The 21,717-nt window shown below is 39.0% G+C and overlaps 1 protein-coding gene and 1 non-coding gene across 3 annotated transcripts in view; both read right to left on the reverse strand.

Moving 5' to 3' along the window:
* The window catches only part of Plcl2 (phospholipase C like 2), a 217,857-nt gene that overhangs the window by 83,701 nt on the left and 112,439 nt on the right, over positions 1 to 21,717 (reverse strand). For both annotated transcript variants that reach the window (XM_004631598.1, XM_023715750.1), the window contains exons 2-3: positions 6,999 to 9,485; positions 4,150 to 4,353 (exon numbers count right to left, since the gene is read on the reverse strand). In XM_004631598.1, coding sequence (XP_004631655.1) covers positions 4,150 to 4,353; positions 6,999 to 9,434 — 2,640 coding nt within the window. In that variant the 5' untranslated portion in view covers positions 9,435 to 9,485. The remainder of the gene's footprint in view (positions 1 to 4,149; positions 4,354 to 6,998; positions 9,486 to 21,717) is intronic.
* LOC111816888 lies at positions 20,343 to 20,473 on the reverse strand. Its single transcript, XR_002821210.1, has one exon.

Consider the following 21,717-nt stretch of genomic DNA (forward strand, 5'->3'; position numbering starts at 1 on the left):
TCCTAAAGGTCCAGCTCAATGGTCAATGGTTTCTTCATACCAAATCCTGGAACCTGACACTGACCCATTTTCTCCCTTGTACATCCACATGATTTGTTTAAATGTCATAAAATATCTATGTACTATCTACCTAAATATTACCAATCATCTTACCAGCTATCTAAGGATGTATACTGCCTCTTTAGCAAACTATAAACTCCTCAGAGAGAAAAAAGCTTTTATTGCTTTTATATTACACCTCAGGATGCCCAGGACAGTCACCAGCACAGAGCAGATGCTGAATAAATAGCTGTCGTTGGACAAGCGAGAACTGCCTCGCACATGTAAGAGTTTATAGTAATGCAATGGTAATGCAACATGTTGTTACCTATCTTACACCTTTTTTTAAAAAAAATAAGTCAATTAAATTTCTACCATATGCTATGTCAGAAGAACACAACATGACCTCTTAGCTAAAGCAGATAATTAAGTAAAAAACTACCACCCATGACTCTACAGTTACAACATATGACACAGTAACATATAGTGTGTAGGGCAACAAAGTATGGAGTAAGGGAAGAGCCAGTGATGTAAGTTTAAAAATGGCGGCAGGCCACAATCTAGCAAAAAATATTGGCTAGAAAACAAAAGGTCTCAAGGACCATTTCTGAGTTAGAATAAGCTGATGGGGCGCTGCGGGTTCTGGATGACCAGGAGAAACAGGTAAGCCCTCAAGGGATGAGTCTCTCAGAAATGAAATGGAGCACTGGAGGCCAGAGGGCTCAGGCTGGCCAGGAAGCCTCGTGTGAATGTCCAGGCTGGCCAGGACGACTCCAGTAGCACAAGGTCCCCTTTCCTTGCACTGCAGTTTCCCTGCCTAGAATTGCCACAGGTCACCCCTGGGTTCTAGGTTCTGGGGGCTACAACTGTAGGGCCCTCATTCAACCCCAGGAAGAGGGGTCAGGTGCCTACACCGTGGGTCCAGGCACAACTTCTGCTGGAGCCTCCTATCCCGGCTCTGCTGACACACTTGGTCATTCCCTCCTTTTGTCTTGGTCCAGTCTGTCTACCTGAGTTTCCCACCGTCTGCCTAGCAAAAGAAAATGCCTCAATTCCTCTCCTTCCTGTACTCCTTAAAGGCTCTGACACCTACCTTCCTGAGCTAGGACCGAAGGCATGTGATCAGGCTGACGTACTACTCAGTCGATGATCTGCATTCTCCCTTTTCACAGAGAACTCGGCAAGCATCTGACTGACCACTTTAAGGAAACCCAAGAGTAGTAACAGTCTCGACAGGCCGCACCCCTATGTGCGCCCTCAGGAGGCTCCCCAGTGCTGCCCTCACGGGAGCACGACCTCAGCACTGGAGGCAGGCAGTGATGCACGTGTGCAGGACAGGAACTTCTCAGCCTATTTTCGGCCTATTCTAGCATCTCAGTTGTGGAAATGGGAAGTTAACAAAATGAAATAGGATCTTATTTCTAAGGTTGGTTTTGGGTCAAGCTCAACATAACATTATAAAAACAAAGACATATTTAAAGTTACAGGCTGTCCAAACCTTAGTACATTTCCTATTTATTTATTATAAAAGTGCTTAATACATTTATTCTTTTGGCTAGCCTTTAGCAAATTACTACTTAAAAAATCACTGTAAAATATTGTTAGACTTATAATATTGCTGCAACAATTTGAATTTAATTTTAAATATTTTATAACCTGAGTTCACCAGATGGAATTAAAAGAGAACAAGTCAATAGAGTATTACGAAGTACAGCTATTTCAACTGTAATTAAAAAAAGCAACTTTATAATTTAAAACTTTTATATGTTAATATTATCTCACCACTTCTATAATATCACAAATAAAAAAGGTAGATGCAAACAGGAGTTGTGTAATTAGTGTTACCACCGATCAATCCCGAAAAGAACAGGCAGGGAACCAAGGGGCATTGAGCAATTCTTATGCCAAACACAGCCATGAATGCTATACAGGTTTCTGGTGTGTTTAGGAAGCTTTAATGCAACCCTGAGAATGTGGCCAGGCTCATACTCCACTAAGTACAGCACTCTGCCCCTGGCTGTTACGTTAGCACCTATATGGAAACTGCTACCCAACCTCAAGATGTCCCTGACAAAAAGCTTATGAAGTGATATTGCATCACTACCATGGAAACCACTGAAATATCTAAGAAGGTAATCATACTAGATTTTGATTAATGATGCAGATCTGGGCTTCTGTAGGTGGGTTAAGCTTTAAAAGCATTCTAAATATCAGCGACTTCTTTTGTCTTCTTCCCCTGAAATTTAGTGTCAAGAACTGGGTAAGGACCAGGGATATACCTCAGCGGCACAGAGTCTGCCTGACAAGTGCAAGGTCCAGAGTTCGATTCCCAGTAACCAAACAACTCCACTATATCTTGACCCCATTTATCTTGAAGAACTAACTAGATAGTTCAGCTCACAGCATGGAAAAACATGCCAAACATCTCTACTTCTAGCTCCTTTTCCTATTTTCTTTCTACTCCTCTTTTCCCAAAGATAATCCTGGCAGAAACTTCCTGTGTAGATGCCCCCACCCCTGATGTTCTAGTGGGCTGGATGAAGACAAGGGATACTCATGTTTGGTAACCCCTGCAGCACCCAGCAACGTGTCCCTGCAGACTTAACAAATACACTTGAGCTTGGCCTTCCTACTTTCTGTAGGATGTGTGCCACTCTCTGTAGTCTGTCTGTAGTATTCAGTGAGCAATCCCTTGTATTTCTTTTGTTACCATGGACTCTAAGATGGAAACAGCAGAGAATACTGGGCATCCATTGCAATGTGTGGATAAGTCACAGGAACCTGAGAAGCAGGCAAAAAATAACTTTGCTTTTTAAAGATAGTGAACTGGTGTGGTGTGACGCTTAAATCATCATATACTTCTGGTTTGTACTTTCAGACTTATTCTTCCAAAGAGCAAAGAAGCATTTCCCACATGTATTCTTCAGAAGTTTTGGAGTTTGGAAGTGGCAGCTCATTGGTCTGGTCAATGTGTGAAGCAGGAACCACTACATCCACTGCCCTCTTAGCATGCACTGTGCCAGCACATAAAAGGTCCCAAGAAGTCTGCAGTGATGGCACCTGCTCAGTTTTCTTCATGCCAACATTCTCCCAATAATTTCATGATGGAACCTTTTCCCCATGTAATATATACTAATACTGTAAGAAACCAAAGTTCCTCAGCAAACAACATTGGCAATGCTGGCCTGATGCATCTTATTTCCCTTGCATTGCATAAATTGTTCTAAATTGCAGCTTTCAGACTAATTTATAAAAGTCAAAAATTTTTCTGTTACAGTAGTGATGACAATCTTGTTTTGTCCCTGAGCACAGCAAGCCCGTCAGAGAAACTCAAATGTTACATGGCCTTAGCATGCGCTTTCCTAGTGCAGGAGCTGGTGACGCCCCTGTGCACCCTGGGTGGTAAATGCTGACAGCCTGGACTATTTGGGAAGGGAGTACTCTGTACCACCCTTGGCCCTGCCAGGCTACAGAGTCACCCACAAGTCGGCAACGGCCTGTTCTGACCAGTTCAACCACACCAGCACTCTCCCCTAGCATTAGGAAAATCACAAAGAACAAGATGCATGTAAGAAAACACAAGATAAATCTTATGCACAAAAATGTCACACAGATGTCCTGAGGACTCAGGCATTAATATTAAGCTAATTACCAACACAGGTGTCTCAGAAAAGTCGTTGTGAGGAAGGAAACCATCACATAGTAGGGTCACATGACAGAAGCACCTGTCCCTTATGGCATTCTGAAAATTTTTTTTGTGCTAATTTTTTTACCTTTACCACTTTGAGAAACAAAAACAAAACAAATCCATGGCTGGTTATAAGAAAAGATAAAAATTTCTTTATTACATATGAATGGAAATTAGGTTTTCCTTTAGAAATCAATTCAAATATAGTTCTTGACAAACTAATCAATGTTTAATCTTACTTAAGCAATCGTCATTGAATCTTGCTTTCTCTAACAATAACAAATAACTAAACTCTTTGAAGTGCAGCAAGGTCAGGAGAATTATTTTTCCAACACAGGTATGCACAGCATGAACCAGGACAGCATACTTTTAAGAGAGCTCCTGAGTACGAATGAGTACATGAAAAGCCAAACACGACTCACCATGTCATAAGTTGTCACGATTTTCTTCAGAACCTCTGGCACAATTCCCTGCAGCTCCATTGTGGGATACGACTCGCTGAGGTTCAAGACCACCAGGGGTGTGTTATCAGGCCCCAGGAAGCGGGGAGATACTGCCAATACGCACTGCATGAGATTGGCCACTGAGGAGAGGCCACACAGCTCCTTGAATGACACCACTGCGTTCTGTCAAATTGGAAATAAAGGAAGCACTTGGTAATTAACCAGGAGTTCTAATGTCTCAAGGACATCAAATATACTTGCTATACTTGCTATGCTGGAACTGTCTGGTACAACAGTTATTGAAATGCTACAACAGAATTGGCTTATGATTATCTTAACCTTGCAAAAAATTATTTTCTAAAGTAAATAATTATAAGTATTTGTAATACCAATTAATCACAAGTACTGAAAATGCAAGTAAGTAAAATTCTTACAAAGGACAAGGCCTCCTTTCAGAGCAAAGTTCATGGTAGAATCAATGCTGACATGCAACTATAAGTAAACCAAAAGAATGGTGGCTCCATTCCAAAAAACTAAAGATGGAAGAAAAAAAACCAAAATTAGGTTTAAGATAACTATCAAATATGCTAGTCATCCTAAAAGGAGACAGGTATTTGTAAGGAAGAAATGAGTCTCTGTCATTGATTCATGCTACTGGTTCCAAACCTAGAGGACTTCTGAGGACACTGCGGTTCCAGGGTGAGTCCGCCCAGGGGGCCGTGCTTCCCGGTGGCCTTCCTCTGTTCGCATCTGCACTGAGCTCAATGGTTCCCTTGCTCTTTAGTCTGTCAGAAGTATGCCATTAAAATTAAAGAAAATACTCAAGGGAATGAAATTCCTTGAGCTGGCAATCCTCGTGTACTTAGCACATGCCAAGTGGTACTAGGCATATTTGTTACACAGGACTTTATTTAACCCTCTCAACAGCTTTGTTATGGAAGAGGAAATTGAGGATTAGATGTAATCTTTTTGAGTCCCTACTGAAAGAATTATGTATAGAAATAAATTACTATGGCAAGCACAGGGACCAGGGTTCGATCCCTGTCCTGCATGCTGAGCTGGTGCCGCCCCCAGGGCATGCTGAGCCTGAGTGAGTCCAGGGTTGGTGCGCACACCTGTAATTCCAGCACTGGGTAGGCTGAACACAGGAGGATCACTATGAGTCTGAGCTGCGTAGCAAGACCCTGTACCAAATACATAAATGAAAAATAAATAAATAACTGAAATATCTAAAATGTAGTCTCCCCATCACTTATCACACTTCCTTGCTTTATTTTTGTCAGAGCGTTTACCTGAATCTGCAGCTGTCCTATTTGGTTATTTCTCCTCTGCTGCTATTTTTGGCTTCCCATGGACCCCTGCCAACTACTGCACCAGCCCTGGAGGGCAGGCACACCGTCCATCTGTTTGGTCACTGCCGCACACTTGTGGCCAGACTGCCTGCGTGCGGGAGGCGCTCATTAAGCTCCACCACCCATTGCTTGCCTGGATTCAAGGCAGACGTGGGGTCTAGAAATGATCATGCTCGGCCTCTGGTAGGTCCTCGGGGAATTCTAGTCACATTCATATCAGCAGTCACCAAGAAGAGGTGATGTGGCTTGTTTACATTGAGAGTTTACCAAACTACTTGTACCCACAGAAATGGGAAACCCTCTTACATTTCAGTTACGCTTTTATCCTGAGAGAAAGAAAATAATGTCCCTACTATGGGGAGGTCTTTTTTTTTTTTAAATGTATTTGGTTGTTCCAGGGTCTCACTACACAGCTCAGCTCATAGTGATCCTCCTGTTCTCAGCCTCTCCAGCGCTGGGATTACAGGTATACACCACTATGCCCAGACTCTGGAAGGTTTTTTTCTTTTAATCCGTGAGGTAGACATACAATTGGTACATAAGCAAAATATGTTAAAAATATGTTTTCTGACCAGATTTTACTGTTAAAAGAGTCATTTTTTAAATAGTCAGTTAAAAATAAACAACATATTTGCCCCCAGGGCACGCTGAGCTGTGGTGCACGCCTGTAATCCCAGTGCTGGGGAGACTGAAAACAGAAGGATCACTATGAGTCCAAGCTTTGCAATGAGATCCTGTGCCAAATACATAAAATGAAATAAACGAACAAATATAATATGTATATAGACAGATGGATACAGATATATCACAGAGTATTCACATACTGAGATGGGTCCAGTTCTGCACCCCTCATGGGCCTAATACATGGCGAAGTGCATGGATGATCTTACATAAATACACAGTATCTAACTGTTTTGACCTACTATACATTTCAGAGATCATTTCAGACTCTCATAAACACAGATGCCACATGTATTCACTGTAAAAATTAGCTCTTCAAAAGAAAGATCAACATACAAACATACTGGCTCATTTAAGGACCTACTCTCTTACTAGCACTACAGCTACTTAAGCAAGGTCTGGAATATGTTCCCTTTACTTCAATCAATATCCTTTTTGTTTTGAATAGTTATCAATTTATGTTCCAGCTAAAGAATATTCATAACATCAGAGATTCCCTTGTATATTACTAAGAAAAATGGTGAACTGTTAGTCATTAACAGGAACTATAATGAGCAATATATAAGGCAAAACTAGTTTATTCTAAAAAACAATCAAAATTTTCCACTGCTGCAGTTCTAGAAATTTAAATAAGAAATATGACTAGTGGTAAACGTTCAATAGCCAGTTGGAAACTACAAATTATTCAGTTATATAAATCACTGTTTAAAACTAAAAAACTTCCAATATATTCATAAATATGGACAGGGACTAAGTAAAAAAACTGTTGAGTAACACTTAACCACAAACATGTACCTGCATGTTCTCTCTCAGGTCTGTGGCATCCCGAATCAGGGGCTGGGCATTCTTGAACACTTCATCCACAGTTTTAATCCACAATGTTCTCAAAGATGCATACTCCCTGGATTTCTTCCCTTTTCGCACAGAAAGGCCCCTCTTATGAGGCTTTCCTCCTCCTCTTCGGTTAGTAATAGCCACATGGACAAACAAAGAAGCGTGTGCGAGAACTTCTCCCGTCAAAGACTGCAGGGGGACGTGGCGGTAGCCTGTCTGCAAACACTCAAAGGGGATCGTGTACTGACCGATAAATTCATCCCCAATGTAATCGTCATCGAGCACTACAAAGCGCACCATGGCCAGCTCAGGCAGATTGATTTGAAATTCAAAGCTTTCATCAAAAATGGGGGCATCTCCGTTCTGGTGCACTGTTTTTGTCCTCTGTTCTGCACAGTCAGCAGGGATCCCGTGGATTTCCACATAGATGTAGGGATCCACCACGTCGCCTTTGGCTCCCGAGCCTTTGGGCTTGGGAAAGTTCTGCCCACTGATGATTTTGATGTGAAGAAGCTGAGGTGAGACTCCGGGGACAGAGTCTTTTGTATTGGCACTGAAAAAAGAGACTTCCTCCCTCATGATGGCGGGCCGAAGGACATAGCCACAGTTTCCATTCTGCCTAAACCAGCCAATATTGAGGTCCATCATAAGCCCTGGTGTCTGGAAGTTCATGGCCACAATCTGACAGCCACATTTCCAAAAATCTTGAGGGTTCATGTTACTAGAGTCAATTCTCATTGGACTAGGAAAGACCCGAGCAAGAAAACGCTTGTTGTAATTCACAAAGTCTCCTGGATTTTCATTGGCATATTTGCTGGCTAGCACTTCATTAAAGGAGCAGACTTCCCAGTACTTCTGGACCTGAAATGACACCTGAAATTCCTTGAACTGAACTGACTTACAGATGCTGACCAGTTCAGAGAGTTCTTTGCAAAGCTGAAATCGCTTCACGGGCACACTGTTGGGCTGCTCCACATTCTCTTTTCCCATCCTCTGAGACATTTCTGCTCCTTCATCCTCATCAGTGACATCTCCTTCTACTCCAGAGCAATTGGAGGATAGCTTCTTTGCTTTAATTAGTATTTTCCCTTTCAGGACATCCGGGGATGGCAGATAAGATTCCTCAACATTGGGTGATGTTGTATAGAGCTTGTCTCCTAAAATTTTCTTCATGTGTTGAACCATTACTTTTTGTTGTTTGATAGAACAGTGATTTTCTAAGCATAAGATTAAAGGATACTCTGAAGCAAAGAATGCATACTTATTAATAATATCAATGACACTGCGGAAGACTATCTGAGAGGTCATGGTGTGGCCTGTGTAGATTACAGGTTCATTATCTGGCCCATCCCATACATCCAATTCAACACTCCGGCAACCCATTTTAAGAGCTCGGATATATCCTGTGATGTCAGAAGGACCTCGGAACTGATCCTCTATTAAGTATGTGTTGTGAGATGAGTTTATAAAGTAATGAGAAAGAGGTTGTTTCATATCCTGACAAACTTTCTTATGTTCTGGATCAAATATGTAACAGTCAGGTGACATAAGGTAGTTAGTGAATCCATCTATGGACAGCCAGCCCTTTTCCTGGCCTTCCTTGGATGGCTCATATTTGTGAATAATTTCAAGGCTTATCTCCTCATTTATATGTGCCACACCCTGTTCTGCCTCCAGAAACATCATAAGATCCTTAGTATCAAGGAATTCTTTATTGCTTGAAAACTGAACTAAAAGGAAATAAATTTCAGGTCTAGTACAAAGCTCATGGAAAACTTCAATAAATTCTTCCTTTGTGACTTCTGTACCAGCTTTGTCCTTGGATTTATGCAATTCTTTGAACTTAAGCTCAATTTTGCTTATTTTCAAACCAGGATTGAGGTTTCTGATACACTGCACAGCATTACACAGAGTTATATGTCCAATACTATCTACATCAATTTCACTAAACATTTGTGAAACCCAAGAAGTCCTCATGTTGTCTTGGCTACTTTCTAACATATCGAGCGTATGTTTTCCATAAGAAATTAGGTACCGAAGTCCTGTAACCCAGATGTTTGCAATATCTGCAGAGTTGGCAACCAAATCAAGTGACTCGTAATTCTCTCCATATATGACTGAAAATGCACAATCTTCAGATATCTGGTCTGAAATGCCATTGCTACGAAATATGTCTGTATTCTTTCCTGTTCTCACTTCCTTGATGGATTTAATATCAATCTTGGCTTTCTCAGAATCCTTCTTAGATGGCTCCCACCTCAGGCTTTGCATGTCAGCATCTAGTAAAAAATACCTATGGTATATTCTAGAGTTGGAGCGGACCTTTTTGAGTTCTGAACCCTCCACCATTGAGTTGATACAGTCACTAGCACTGCTGATCTTCTTCTCCGTAGGCATACTGCTGAAAGACACCGTCTTCTTCCGCTCCCTTTTCTGTTTTGTGCCATCCTGGGAGAAAACAGAATAGTTATTAAAATAGCACAAGCATAGGTATTTAGGACTCGTAATTAAAGTTTAATTTCCCTGGGAAAAAAACTATATTGAGGATTTTCTATTCTGGATCTTACAATGAATGACGTTCATTTCTAAAGCTCAGAACTGGCCCTGGAGTTTATAGCCTTACTAATAGGTAAGAATTCACTGAGTAATTACAACTCATGTTTGTCAGTGAGCACAATTTTGGTGATATACGATTAAATCTTATGTAGATAACTGGCTACATAATTTTTAGGGTCCAGGAAAAATGAAAATATGGGACTCCTTTGTCAAAAATTACTAATATTTTTAAGAAGACAATAGATTAAGAGTATTAAATCAGGCCCAAGTCCCTTGAATGTAGGGGCTTGCGCAGCTACACACATGACACACCTATAAAGGCAGGTCTTGTGTATGTGTGTGTGTATATATATATAATATCACAATCAGTTTTTCTTTTTTTAAATAAATATTTCATTTTATTTTATTTATTAACCATGAGGTCCAAGAAAATGCAGGTTCACAGAAACTCAAAACAATACCAAAATGTGCAACAGTGTTTCTAAAGGCTTGACACCAGACCATTTGCCTCACAATCTCCTGGGTTATCTGATTAAAACACATGTTCCCAGGCCCATGAAATATCTCTAAAAGTAGTGTGAGTGGCTGGCATTTCAGACAGCCCCGCACTAGTGGGGAAGTATGCTAAGATCCTGAAAAGCATTTCCTCGCCACTCGAGCTCACTGAGACGTCCGTGCTACTTCTAGACTATGTACCAAGTGACTAGAAACCACTGTGTATGAACTGTGAAAGTGTGTGCTAAACAGACAGACGCTGGAGTTCTAGCAGAAACCATTCCTCTTCAGTCTCACAGTAGATTAGTCCTGGTCCTAAACACTTCAAATACAGATTGGCTTTACTGCTGTAATTGTATTAGGGATGAGAGTGACGTCTACACAGTAAGGGTTTTACTGAAATTATATAAGTTGGATTTATTAAACCGTTGCTGCATATACCAGGTTGATACTGAGTGCCTTCAATATAAAGGGATTAATAACACTACGCAAGTGAAAAACTTCAGGTAGCATCTGTTTCTGAAGAAGTCTGCATTACCACTGCTGTCCTCCTCTGTTCTGCAGAATGTAACCTGAAGGGCTGACAAACATATCTCCATGTGTATTTAGAACCTTCCTTCTAAAGACAGCTTTATTATTTAAAAATGCTATAATGACATCAAAATATCTTTGACAGGGGCCAGGGAGATGGCTCAGTGGAATAAGCGCTTCCCCGGCAAGTGCCAGGTCCTGAGTTCAATCCCCAGTTCCAAAAAAAAAAAAATCTTTGTTAACTTAAAACACAGTATTACCTCTGAAATAGTTTTAAAAACCTCTGCTAAGTCACTGTGTTTATAAGTAAAGAACACAGATAGGTATTTAGTATTATATAACTTTCATGGTAATAAAGAGAATTAAAAATATTATACTAAAGCAACTGTGATTTTTTTGCTCTGGATACAATTTACTTAGGATAAAAATCTTAATATCTGTCTGCAAAAGGTAAGTAAACCCAAACTTTAATCAGACGAGTATCATTCTCTTCAAAATTTCAAATGGTCTCAACCATCCAGCAGAAAAGTATAAAAACAAGGTATAAAAAGTAAAGCCATATTAATATGCTGAGTTGTAAAAGGCTCAAGTCAACAACTTCTGACATTGCCAGGCCTACGGCACTATTAACCCACTACTATTATGTGCTGGACAATTATATTGGATTATTTTTCTGAATTTATGCACCTACAATATTTAAGTAGCAATGGAATACCCATCTCTGACAAATCTAAACAAAAAAAGGGGATACAAATGAAGGACCATTTTGTATCTCTATATAGAAAATAGTTAAGATAGATATACAGCTACTTTCTCTTAATTCGATGTGAAGAAAGATTTGTACTAATAGTGTTTGAACAGGATATCATGTCTGCATCTTGTACTATGAATAACCACTACAAAGGCAACAATATGCAATGTATTAACTACTGAAACTGTCCTACTAATCAGTTTTGAAACTCATTATATTTGTTTCTCAATATAATTAATTTTAAAAATTTCAAAATGGAACACAGACTTTTGTGATCTGAGTGCCAAATAAAGCATAGAAGTCAGCAGAGTGCTTCTTCATAACTGTATTAATGTGATAAACAGGTAAAAACTATCATAATTGCATCTGTAAGATACTGTATTTAGAGCTGTCCCTAAAGCACAGATTGTATTCCATTGATTCAAGCTTCTTGAAATTAAATTTGTGATTAAGCACACCATGTTTTTCAGAATGTCTTTACTTCTAAAAACACATACCTACTTTTAATAAAGACAATGTTTTAACTCCCTAAGGGAATTTCATAATCTTTACTATTATCTCAACATGCCACTGCTAAAATAGAGTCACAGAATTAAATGGATGTTAGGCTATGATCCATTAGAAATATACATTTTTTAGCATTACAATCCTTTATTCTGTCATTTCATATGCTGATTAATATTCTAGTACTGTTTTCTAATTTGTTTCAAACGTTACATTTCAAATTCCTAGATTTGTTATTGAGAGGCAAAAGGCCAAATAGCCTTCACAGTAGGTTAATAGCATATACACAACACACACGCACTTTGGAACGGGCAGCAGCTTCTATCACCCTGGCCTCACACACACTGCCTTCCTTTTCACAAGGCAGCCCACGCTGTGGTAATTTCTGGTCACTGACTGCAGACACACACACAAGCACTGGCAAATGGAGGGACAGTGGGGACAGTGTGTGCCAGAAACTCATCCCCACCCCAACCCCATGATTCTGTTGTTGTCTGGAACTGTCCCATCCTCTCCACAGCGCACCAAGGCCTGGATGAAAAGATCTGTTTTTCCTTCTCCCTTGGAAGATAAAGCCACAAGAAGCAAAGGTGGGGGAGTGCACTTGATTAGAGATGAACGAGGAGTGCGGGTGTGAGCTCCTACTCCTCTCTCTGGACCAGCAGAACTTTGGCTGGGACCAACAAGGGGGTTACCAGGGGAAGCGCCCACAATGAGGAGCAAAGGAAGGGAGGACAGAGGCACCTGTGTGGCGAGGAGGCAGCGTTATGGCTTCACGGCAGGGCTATGGGTCCCAAACTATGTAATTTTTGGAAACCTGACCCCACTTTTACTCATTCCAACCTGGTTTTCATTCCTCAGCCTCTGGTGATCAAGCATCCGCCTAAGCTAAGCAGCTGGTCAGCAGCAGAGCTGCAGTCTACTTTCTGTGTTGCCTGATAATTAAGTTTAAATTCAATACAGAAAAGTATTCAAACTGTATGCTCTATGCATTCACGCTTATTTTTTCCAACTAAAAAGAAAATTTAATTCATGCATGTCACATGCATGAATCATCTAAAACTGGAGGTATCTCAACATACTTTTTAAACAAAATGTGGTCCTCTGGTATAATCCTGCTGCTCTGGAATAATCCAGTGGTCCTCTGGTATAATCCTGCTGCTCTGGAACTAACAGTAAGAGACAGAACATACATACAAATACACTAAAACCTCAGGATGGAAGAAAGCCATATTCAAAAAAAAAAAAAAAAAAGCTCCTACCAACCTTGAAGTTTCATCTTTCTTAGTTTTTGTTCTATTTTGGTTTGGTTTGGTTTTATTTAAGACAGGGTCTCACTATGTAGTTCAAGCAGGCCTGGAATTCATGGTAGGCCTCAAGATCCTAAGAAATCCTGAGGACTGAAGCCACATGCCTGCTGGGATTACAGGAATGTGCCACCACACCAAGGAAAATTTTGTCTTCTGGATTAAAAATAATCATGAAACTTAGAGCTGGAAAGAAGCTTAATGATTCATACTCAATATACATTAGTCAACAGTTATTTACAGAATAACAATTTTATGCCAGGAATGATTTTGCAATCCAATGCTCTACCACTGAGCTATACCCCCAGCCAGGAATACTTTTGGATGCACAATAAGCTAGGAAAGGACTCAGAAAGCTTTCTGCATCACAGCAGATTCAAGAAGGATAAAAATGTTTATAGGACTCATATTTAGCACTAGAGGTAGAAATAATCGTAGCATGCACTATGAGAAATAAATGTATTTCTAGGGCTGGGGAGATCACTCAGCGACATAAGCACCTGTCTGGCAAGCACAAGGTCCAGAGTTTGAGCTCTGCTGTCACATGCCATGTGGTGTCACACACCTGTAATCCCTGGCACTGGGGAGGCTGAGACAGGAGGTTAACTACAAATCCGAGCTGTGTAGCAAGACCCTGTATCCAATAAATAAATAAATAAATAAATAATTTAAAAACATATTTCTAACAAAGCTACTTGTTTAATAGAAGGGTTATCACTTGTTATGACTTTATCTAGATCTCCCCCACACCTTAGGTGTTCACAGGTGGGGCTTTTCTGAGCTGGCTGAATCCTAGGCATGTGACACTGGGATTAAGTGTATATGACACTAAATTAGTTTGCTGATTGGAATTAGCATGGGTTTAGGTGTGGATAATGGGAAAGTCCACTCTGCTTGTGTTTGGCTCCAATCAAAAGGCTTATACCCTAGATAAGCATATAAAGGGAGAGCAGGCAGGAGGCTGCTGCTGCTTGCTACCTTGTTACCTGTTACCTTCTGCCTGCCACACCATGAACTGTTTCTCTTCTGTGATGTGCCTCTGCTATGCCAGCCTGCTTCAGACCCAGCTGACTATGGACTGAAACTTTTACGAACTATGAGATAAATAAATCTTTCCTCCTGTAATCTGTGGGTGTTGGGCATTTTGTCACAGTAATAAGAAAACGAAGACATCACTGAAAACAAAAGGCCAGTTAGGAACTTTAGTAGTAAGTGATTCAACAAATGGGCATAGACAATTTCATATATTCTCATCCTGAAATGAGGCCACAATGGGTAAGTCTCATTTCTTCTACTGGCAACAATGCATATGGCACAGATTCATTTGACAGAGCTTACCCAGGAAGACAAGCCAACCTGCAGGACTGCAGGTTGTATGCCTCTTGCTGGCGATGTCCTGCTGGCGAAAGCTACTTCTTGTTACCTACAGAGTTTCTTGCATTTGAAATCTATTTGTTTTCCTTTTCTGTTTAGTATTCCTTAATAAATATTGTGGAAAATGATGGACCAATATTCAGATTCAATATACTGGCACAACAGTGAGCAAGTACAGGCAGGAATTCAGGTGTGCAGGTGGGGGCATCGGAATAAAAAGAGTTGTAGTAAGAACACAAAGCAGCCATTTAGTCTTTGTTTTGAGTTAAGTAAGTTGTTTTAGATGAGTTATAAATAACATTAAAAAAGTATGGATCCTATATATTTATGGGGGTATAAAATTAAAGAGTTGAGAAACACTATTTTAAAGAAATGTCTGTGTTTTACAAAACAAAACAAAACAAAAATCCCAAGGAATAACTTGGGGTTCACTAAACTAGTTCAATGACAATTTTAAATTGAAAGAGTAAGCCATGGTGGCCACTTCAGGGTTATATTACAAGGTTTTTCACATATCTTTAAAACTTTTATATATTTTCCAAGATAAGAAAAAAAAGGTGGATCTAAAGCAAAATAGATACTGTGAGGGCCAATTTATAAAATAGAACGAATTAAAGAAGGATAGAATTTTATAAAATGCTATGTACGGTCAAATGCTGCTCTGGCTCATGTGGCAGGGCCTTTTCCTACAAGTAACAGAAAGCTACTTGGCCACAGATGCCTCTCCACAACTGGTTTTCCTGCTCTACAATATCATCTATTGTATTCCAAAAACTCATCCCCTCAAGGTTTGGCAAGGAGCCTAAGAAGGTACAGATCTACTAATGGCTTGTTTTTTCAGAACTCAATTTACTCATTGTCTTACATTTGTTTACCTATTACAATGCCAGAAATTAAGAATAGTACTCAGAACACCTAGGATTTGTTGACAGTTAATCCATCTCAGAACAAGCAGAATGAATGTCACTTCCTCTAGTTCTTACTGTAACCATAGAGCTTCTGAGAACACTCAAATGAATGTAATGCCCAAGATACACTGGGACACTGTCCAAGATAATCAGATACTTCCCCAAATATGTGGGGGACACAGCCAGGAGTGAATGATGAAACTGAATGAACTGTGGGACAACTGTGCATAGGATCCGTGAGAAGTCTGTGACTAAAATATGGGCCAAAAGCATACAAAGTGCAAGGAAAAGGTATATAGGCTATGTGCGAAATGAATGGTTAAACTCTGGGATGAATGCACACAGGCTGTGTGAGAACTGAATGGCTAAGCAACACTACGTTTAGATTAGTAAAGTATGTTGTGTCTGGCTATTGTCCTTCCCCTATTCCCAAGCAAAACTCCCTAGCCTCAAGGCAGCTCTGCGCCAAAAACTGCTTTTCCCTTAATTATTTTTCTTACAGTAATATTCTAAACAAAAGCCAGAGCGTTTTTCTTTTTCCAGAGTCTCCCTGATGGCAGGGTTCTTTCAGTGTTGAAATAGACTCTCTGGTGAAATGGCCTCCTGGTGACTTAACTGTCTCCAGTTAATCTTTTCACCCTTCACACTGCCATTATCACACACTACGACACAACGCTTCAGAAGGCTGCAGTTGCCCTGTCTCCAGAGGACAAAACAGGCAAAGTAAAATAGGCACTAACACAACTGAATTGGAGCACTATAATACCCCATTCTCACACACAGAACAACTAGACAAAAAAACAAATATTAGAATTAAATCAAGCCTGTGCACAATGTACTTGGTAGATGTCTACAGAATGTTGTACCCCAAAATATTAGAATACACATTTTCTCAGCTGCACATGGGACAATCCCACAAATAGATCATACATTAGCAGACAAAACATGTTCAAGTAAATGTAGAAGAACTGAAATCATCCCATGCACATCATCTGATCATGGTGCAATGAAACTGTAAATTAATGACAAAGGAAATCACAAAAACTACATAAAGATATGAAAATTCAACGATACCCTTCTGAAAAACCAATGGGTCACAGAGAAAACTGAAAGACAAAATTAAACAGTATATACAATTAAACAATAATGCAGACACACAACACACTGAGACTTATAGGATGCAATACAAGTCCTACAAGGGAAATTGATGGAGGTGAACTCACACATCAGGAATACAGAACAAGCTCAAATAATCTAATGTTGAACCTCAAACTTCTAGAAAAAGAAAAACAAATCAAACCCCAAGCTCATACAAGGGAGGATATTATGAAGAGCAGAAATTAATGCAATAGAGAATAAGCAATACAAAGAATCAATGAATTGAAGTTAGTTCTTTGAAAGAATAAATAAAACTGATAAACCAATAGCCAATCTCATCAAAATGAGGAAAAAGAAAAAAAAAACCCACAAATTCAAGCAATTAGGAATGAAAAAGGGGAAATCAGAATGGATGTCAAAGAAATCCAGTAGCTCATCAGTATGTATTATGACAACCTGTATTCTAATAAGATGGAAAACACAGGAGAAATGGACAGATTTGTAGATGCAGTCAAATTACCAAAACCAAATCAGGAAGACACAAAAAATCTACCTAATCCAGTATCAGCCAATGAAATCGAAAATGTACCAAGAAAGAAAAGCTCAGGCCCTGATAGATTCACTGTTTGAACTCTATGTGATTTTTAGAGAACTAATGCCACTAATGCTGAAGCTCCTTAAACAAACTGACAGGGAAGCAGTATTCCCAAAAATCATTCCTAGAAGTATTATCCTGGTTTTGACTCAAAAACCAAAGAATGTAGCCAAGAAAGAAAATCCCAGGCCAGTCTCCCTAATGAACATAAATGTAAAAATTTGTAATAAGATACTGGCACACAGGATGCACCAAATCATCAAGAAGGTCATATATCATTACAAAATAGCATTCACCTCATGGATGCAGGGATGGTTCAACAGACACAAATCAATAAATGTAATAAGCTGTATCAACAGAGCCAAACACAAAGAAAATCACATGATCCTCTCAACGGATGCAGAGAAGGCATTTGACAAAGTCCAACATCCATGCATAATAAAAATCCTACAGAAAATTTGAACAGATGGGCTTTGTACTTCAATCTTTTTTTTGGGGGGGGGACTGGCTCAGCCCACCCAGGGGGTGGGGCTGGCACAGCATGTGGTGGTGGGGATCCAACTGCACTCCCTGCACTTGTCTAAGCAGGTACTTTAGACCGCTGAGCCATCTTGCCGGCCCTGCATTTCAATCTTATAAAACCAATCTATAACAAACCAACAGCCAATATCATATTAAATGGTAAAAAACTGAAAGCATTCACTCTGAACAAGACAAGGATGTCCACTATCACCACTCCTACTAAATACAGTTCTAAGAACAGTAGCCAGAGCATTAGATAAGAGAAAGAAATAGAAAGAATGTAGGAAAGGAAGAATTTAAATCATAATTGTTTGCAGATGACATGATATTCTACATCAAAAAGCTCAAAAACTTCACCAAAAAACCTGTAGGTTTAATATCTAAATTCAGTAGTATAACAAGATACAAACACTCAAATCAATAGCATTCCTATACAAAAACAAGCTCATTGAGAGAAATTAGGTAAACCATACCCTTCACAATCACATCTAAAAAAAAAAAAAAAAATCGAACAGTAATCAATCTGACAATGGGTATAAAAGATCTGTGCACTAAAAATTGCAGCACTGCAAAAAAGAAGATCAAAAAGGGTATCAGAAAACTGAAAGATCAGGGCCAGGGAGATGGCTCAGTAGAATAAGTGCTTGCCTGGCAAGCGCAAGGGCCTGAGTTCAAACCCTCGTTCCACGGGGGGGAAGAAAGAAAAAGAAAATGGAAAGATACACCTTGCTCTTGGATAGGAAGAACCAACATAGTGAAAATAGCCATGCTAACAAAATTTTATGCAGATTATTTAATGCAATCCTAAGCAAAATACATTTAGCATACTTCACAGAACAAATAAAAAATTCCTAAAATTAATTTGGAACCAGAAGGGACCTAGAATAGCAAAGGCAATTCTCAGCAACAAGGAAAAAGCAGGGGACATCACAATCCCTCATCTGAAATTATACTACAAAGCTACTGTCCTAAAATCAGCATGGTATTGGCAAAACAAATAAATAAATGAAAACAGGCCTGAGGGAGAGTAGAAAAAAATAAAAGAGCTAGATTCAACTCCAAACACAATCAGCCACTTATCTTTGATAAAGAAGCCAAATGTTCATTAGAAGAAAGCCTCTTTAATAAATGGTGCTACAAACACTGGCTTTCCCCATGCCAAAGACAAAAACTAGACCCATGTCTATTATACATGCACTAAACTAAAGTCAAAATGGGTCAAAGATCTAAACATTAAAACAGAATCATTTATTGGAAGAGAAAATAGGTAGAAATCTCAAACACATAGGTGTAGGCAAAGACTTCATGAACAACACCCAAACTGCAAGGGAAACACTACCAAAAAATCAACAAATAGGATCTTACCTTATGAAAAAGTGTTTGTACAACCAAAGAAATCACCAACAGAGTGAAAAGACAACCCTCAGAGTGGGAAAAATGTATAGCCAGCTGTCTCTCAAACAAAAAAGGACTTCTATTTAGAATATATAAAGAATTGAAGAGAAAGAAAATCGGGCCCCCCAATTTAAAGGTCCAATCCAAAAAAGGGCATCTGAGATGAATACACACTTTTCAGATGATAAAATACAAATAGTAAACAGATAAATGAAAAAATGTTCAACATCATTATTTATTCGATATATGCAAATGAAAACACTGAGATTCCGTATCACCTCAGAAAGAATTAAAAAAAGAAAGAAAGAAAGAAAGAAAGAAAGAAAGAAAGAAAGATGAAATATCAAACAATCATAATTGCTGGCAGTGCTGTGGGGCAGAAAAAAGCCTCCACTGTTGGTGAGAGTACAGACTGGTGCAACCACTGTGGAAATCAATATGGAGATTCCTCAAAAAAACTAGGGTTAAAGGTCTCATTAGATCTAGCTATTTCCCTTCTGGGTATCTTCTCAGAAGAAATAAGCCCATCGTACCACAGTAATATATGTATGCCCATGTTTATAGCAGCACATTTATCATAGATACATCTTGGAAACAACTCAAATGCCCATCAACCGAGAAAGGGATACAGCAGACGTGTAGGCAGGAACCAGGGTTTGATCCCCGGCTTGCCATGCCGGCCCTAACCCCAGGGTGCACTGAGATAGCGACTGAGACTGGGTGTGTGGCCCTCACCTGTAATCTCAGTGCTTGGGAGGCTGAAAACAGGAGGATCACTATGAGTCCAATCTGTGTAGTGAGACCCTATACTAAATACATAAAAAAAAGACGTGCAGGATACACACATACACACACACATACACACACTCAGCCATAAAGAAGGATAAACTGGAGACTTTTATAGGTAAATGCATGCAACCTGAAATCATACTCATAAGTGAAATAAATCAGACCCACATTTTAAAACATTGTATTGTATCATTGTGAGAGAAACTGAACAAGTAAATATCCAAAATGTACAATACATATTGTGAAATGGGAAGAAACTATTCCAAAGAAAATTGCTAATATTGCTTGGACAAGACTCCATGCCTCTACTTTGTACTCTGAATAACTACCAGGAAGATAATCACATGCAATATATTAAGTATTGTTATTCTCCTACTATCTTTTCTTGAAACTTATTTTTTTAAGGGCGAAAGACAGCAAATCCAAGTTATATGTAGAAAAGAACTTCATTCACTTGATGTAATCTAAATATTCTAAAGAAACTGCCTGCCCCATATCTGTTCATTATGATTTCACTCAATTCCTCCCAGTCATCAAAAGGCAATTTATTCTAGGGAGGTATGATGACAATTAGAGCAGTATTGCAGCTCAATTTGTGTATCTGCCTCACAATTACTATTTTTACACTTTTTTCTCTTTAAAATAAAAAAACAAACTATTGATTAGACTCATGTGTATTTAAACTCACATGTATTTTAAAAGCCATCATTTAATTAAAATTACAATCCAACTCATACATAAGAATGCACATCCAAAAAGTATAAATCTGAAGCAAAGATCTCAAACGTGAATAACATTTGTCTAAAGTATAATCACATTACTTCACTCAAAGCACCTTATAATTGGAATTAGTCAGACAATTCCTGTAGTTCTTACTTTAATTATCATTGCAGTGCAGGTGAAACTACAGTGCTCAAAACAGTTACATGTAAATAAAACAAATTTCAATTTCTACAAAATGAAGCTTTCATCATCCCAAATCTTCCAAATCAATTTAATGTGATGGGTTTCATTAGCCTTTAAATGTAAAATCATAAGACTATAATAAAACAATACCACTTTAATGACAACACCCATTTGATAAAACATTTTTACTAGTACTGAAATATTTACTCAAAAGAAATTTACAAAACCATAATCTACATCTGCATCCAATGTGAACTGCAGTAAAATTCTTTGGTTTTTTCTAGTAATGAAACACTTGATAGTAAGAGCACTTAGTGCCTATAAACTAGACTTTATACTCCAGTGAAAGCATTGATGCTAATGCATTCTAATTTACGATGTATAGTAATGATTCTTACGTGGCCCAACTTGATGTGAAAACTGTCACTGCTGCTCAACTGTGTGGATGGTAATTTTATATTCAGCATATTATACAGCCTGCTGACTTTATATATTACAAAGCTATTTTAAGACATGGTCGGGGGCTGGGGAGATGGCTCAGTGGAATAAGTGCTTGCCTGGCAATCACAAGGGCCTGAGTTCAATCCCCGGTTCCGCAAAAAAAAAAAAAAAAAAAAAAAAGACATGGTTACATAAAATTGTTAATAACTTCCTAGTAAATTATATTGAATTTTTAAAGGTAAGTTGAGTCATATTGGTCTAAATATGTGACTACTCAAGTCCAAATATGATGGATTCTAAGAACTTCTCAATCACTATTTTTTCTAAGGCATTTCAGGATAGGAAGTTTTACTTTTTTCATTTTTTAACTGCTAAATCTGGTCATGTTTGGGGGTTGAGAGAAAAAATGCAGGCACAGTTATGGGTTACAAGGAAAGCTTCACAGAGACCTATACACTTACTTGCAGGCATGGCTATTGCTCTGGGTCAGCTCTACTGCAGTGAAGAA

Source organism: Octodon degus, unplaced genomic scaffold, assembly GCF_000260255.1.
Source record: "Octodon degus isolate 3935 unplaced genomic scaffold, OctDeg1.0 scaffold00043, whole genome shotgun sequence".
Taxonomy (NCBI): Eukaryota; Metazoa; Chordata; class Mammalia; order Rodentia; family Octodontidae; genus Octodon; species Octodon degus.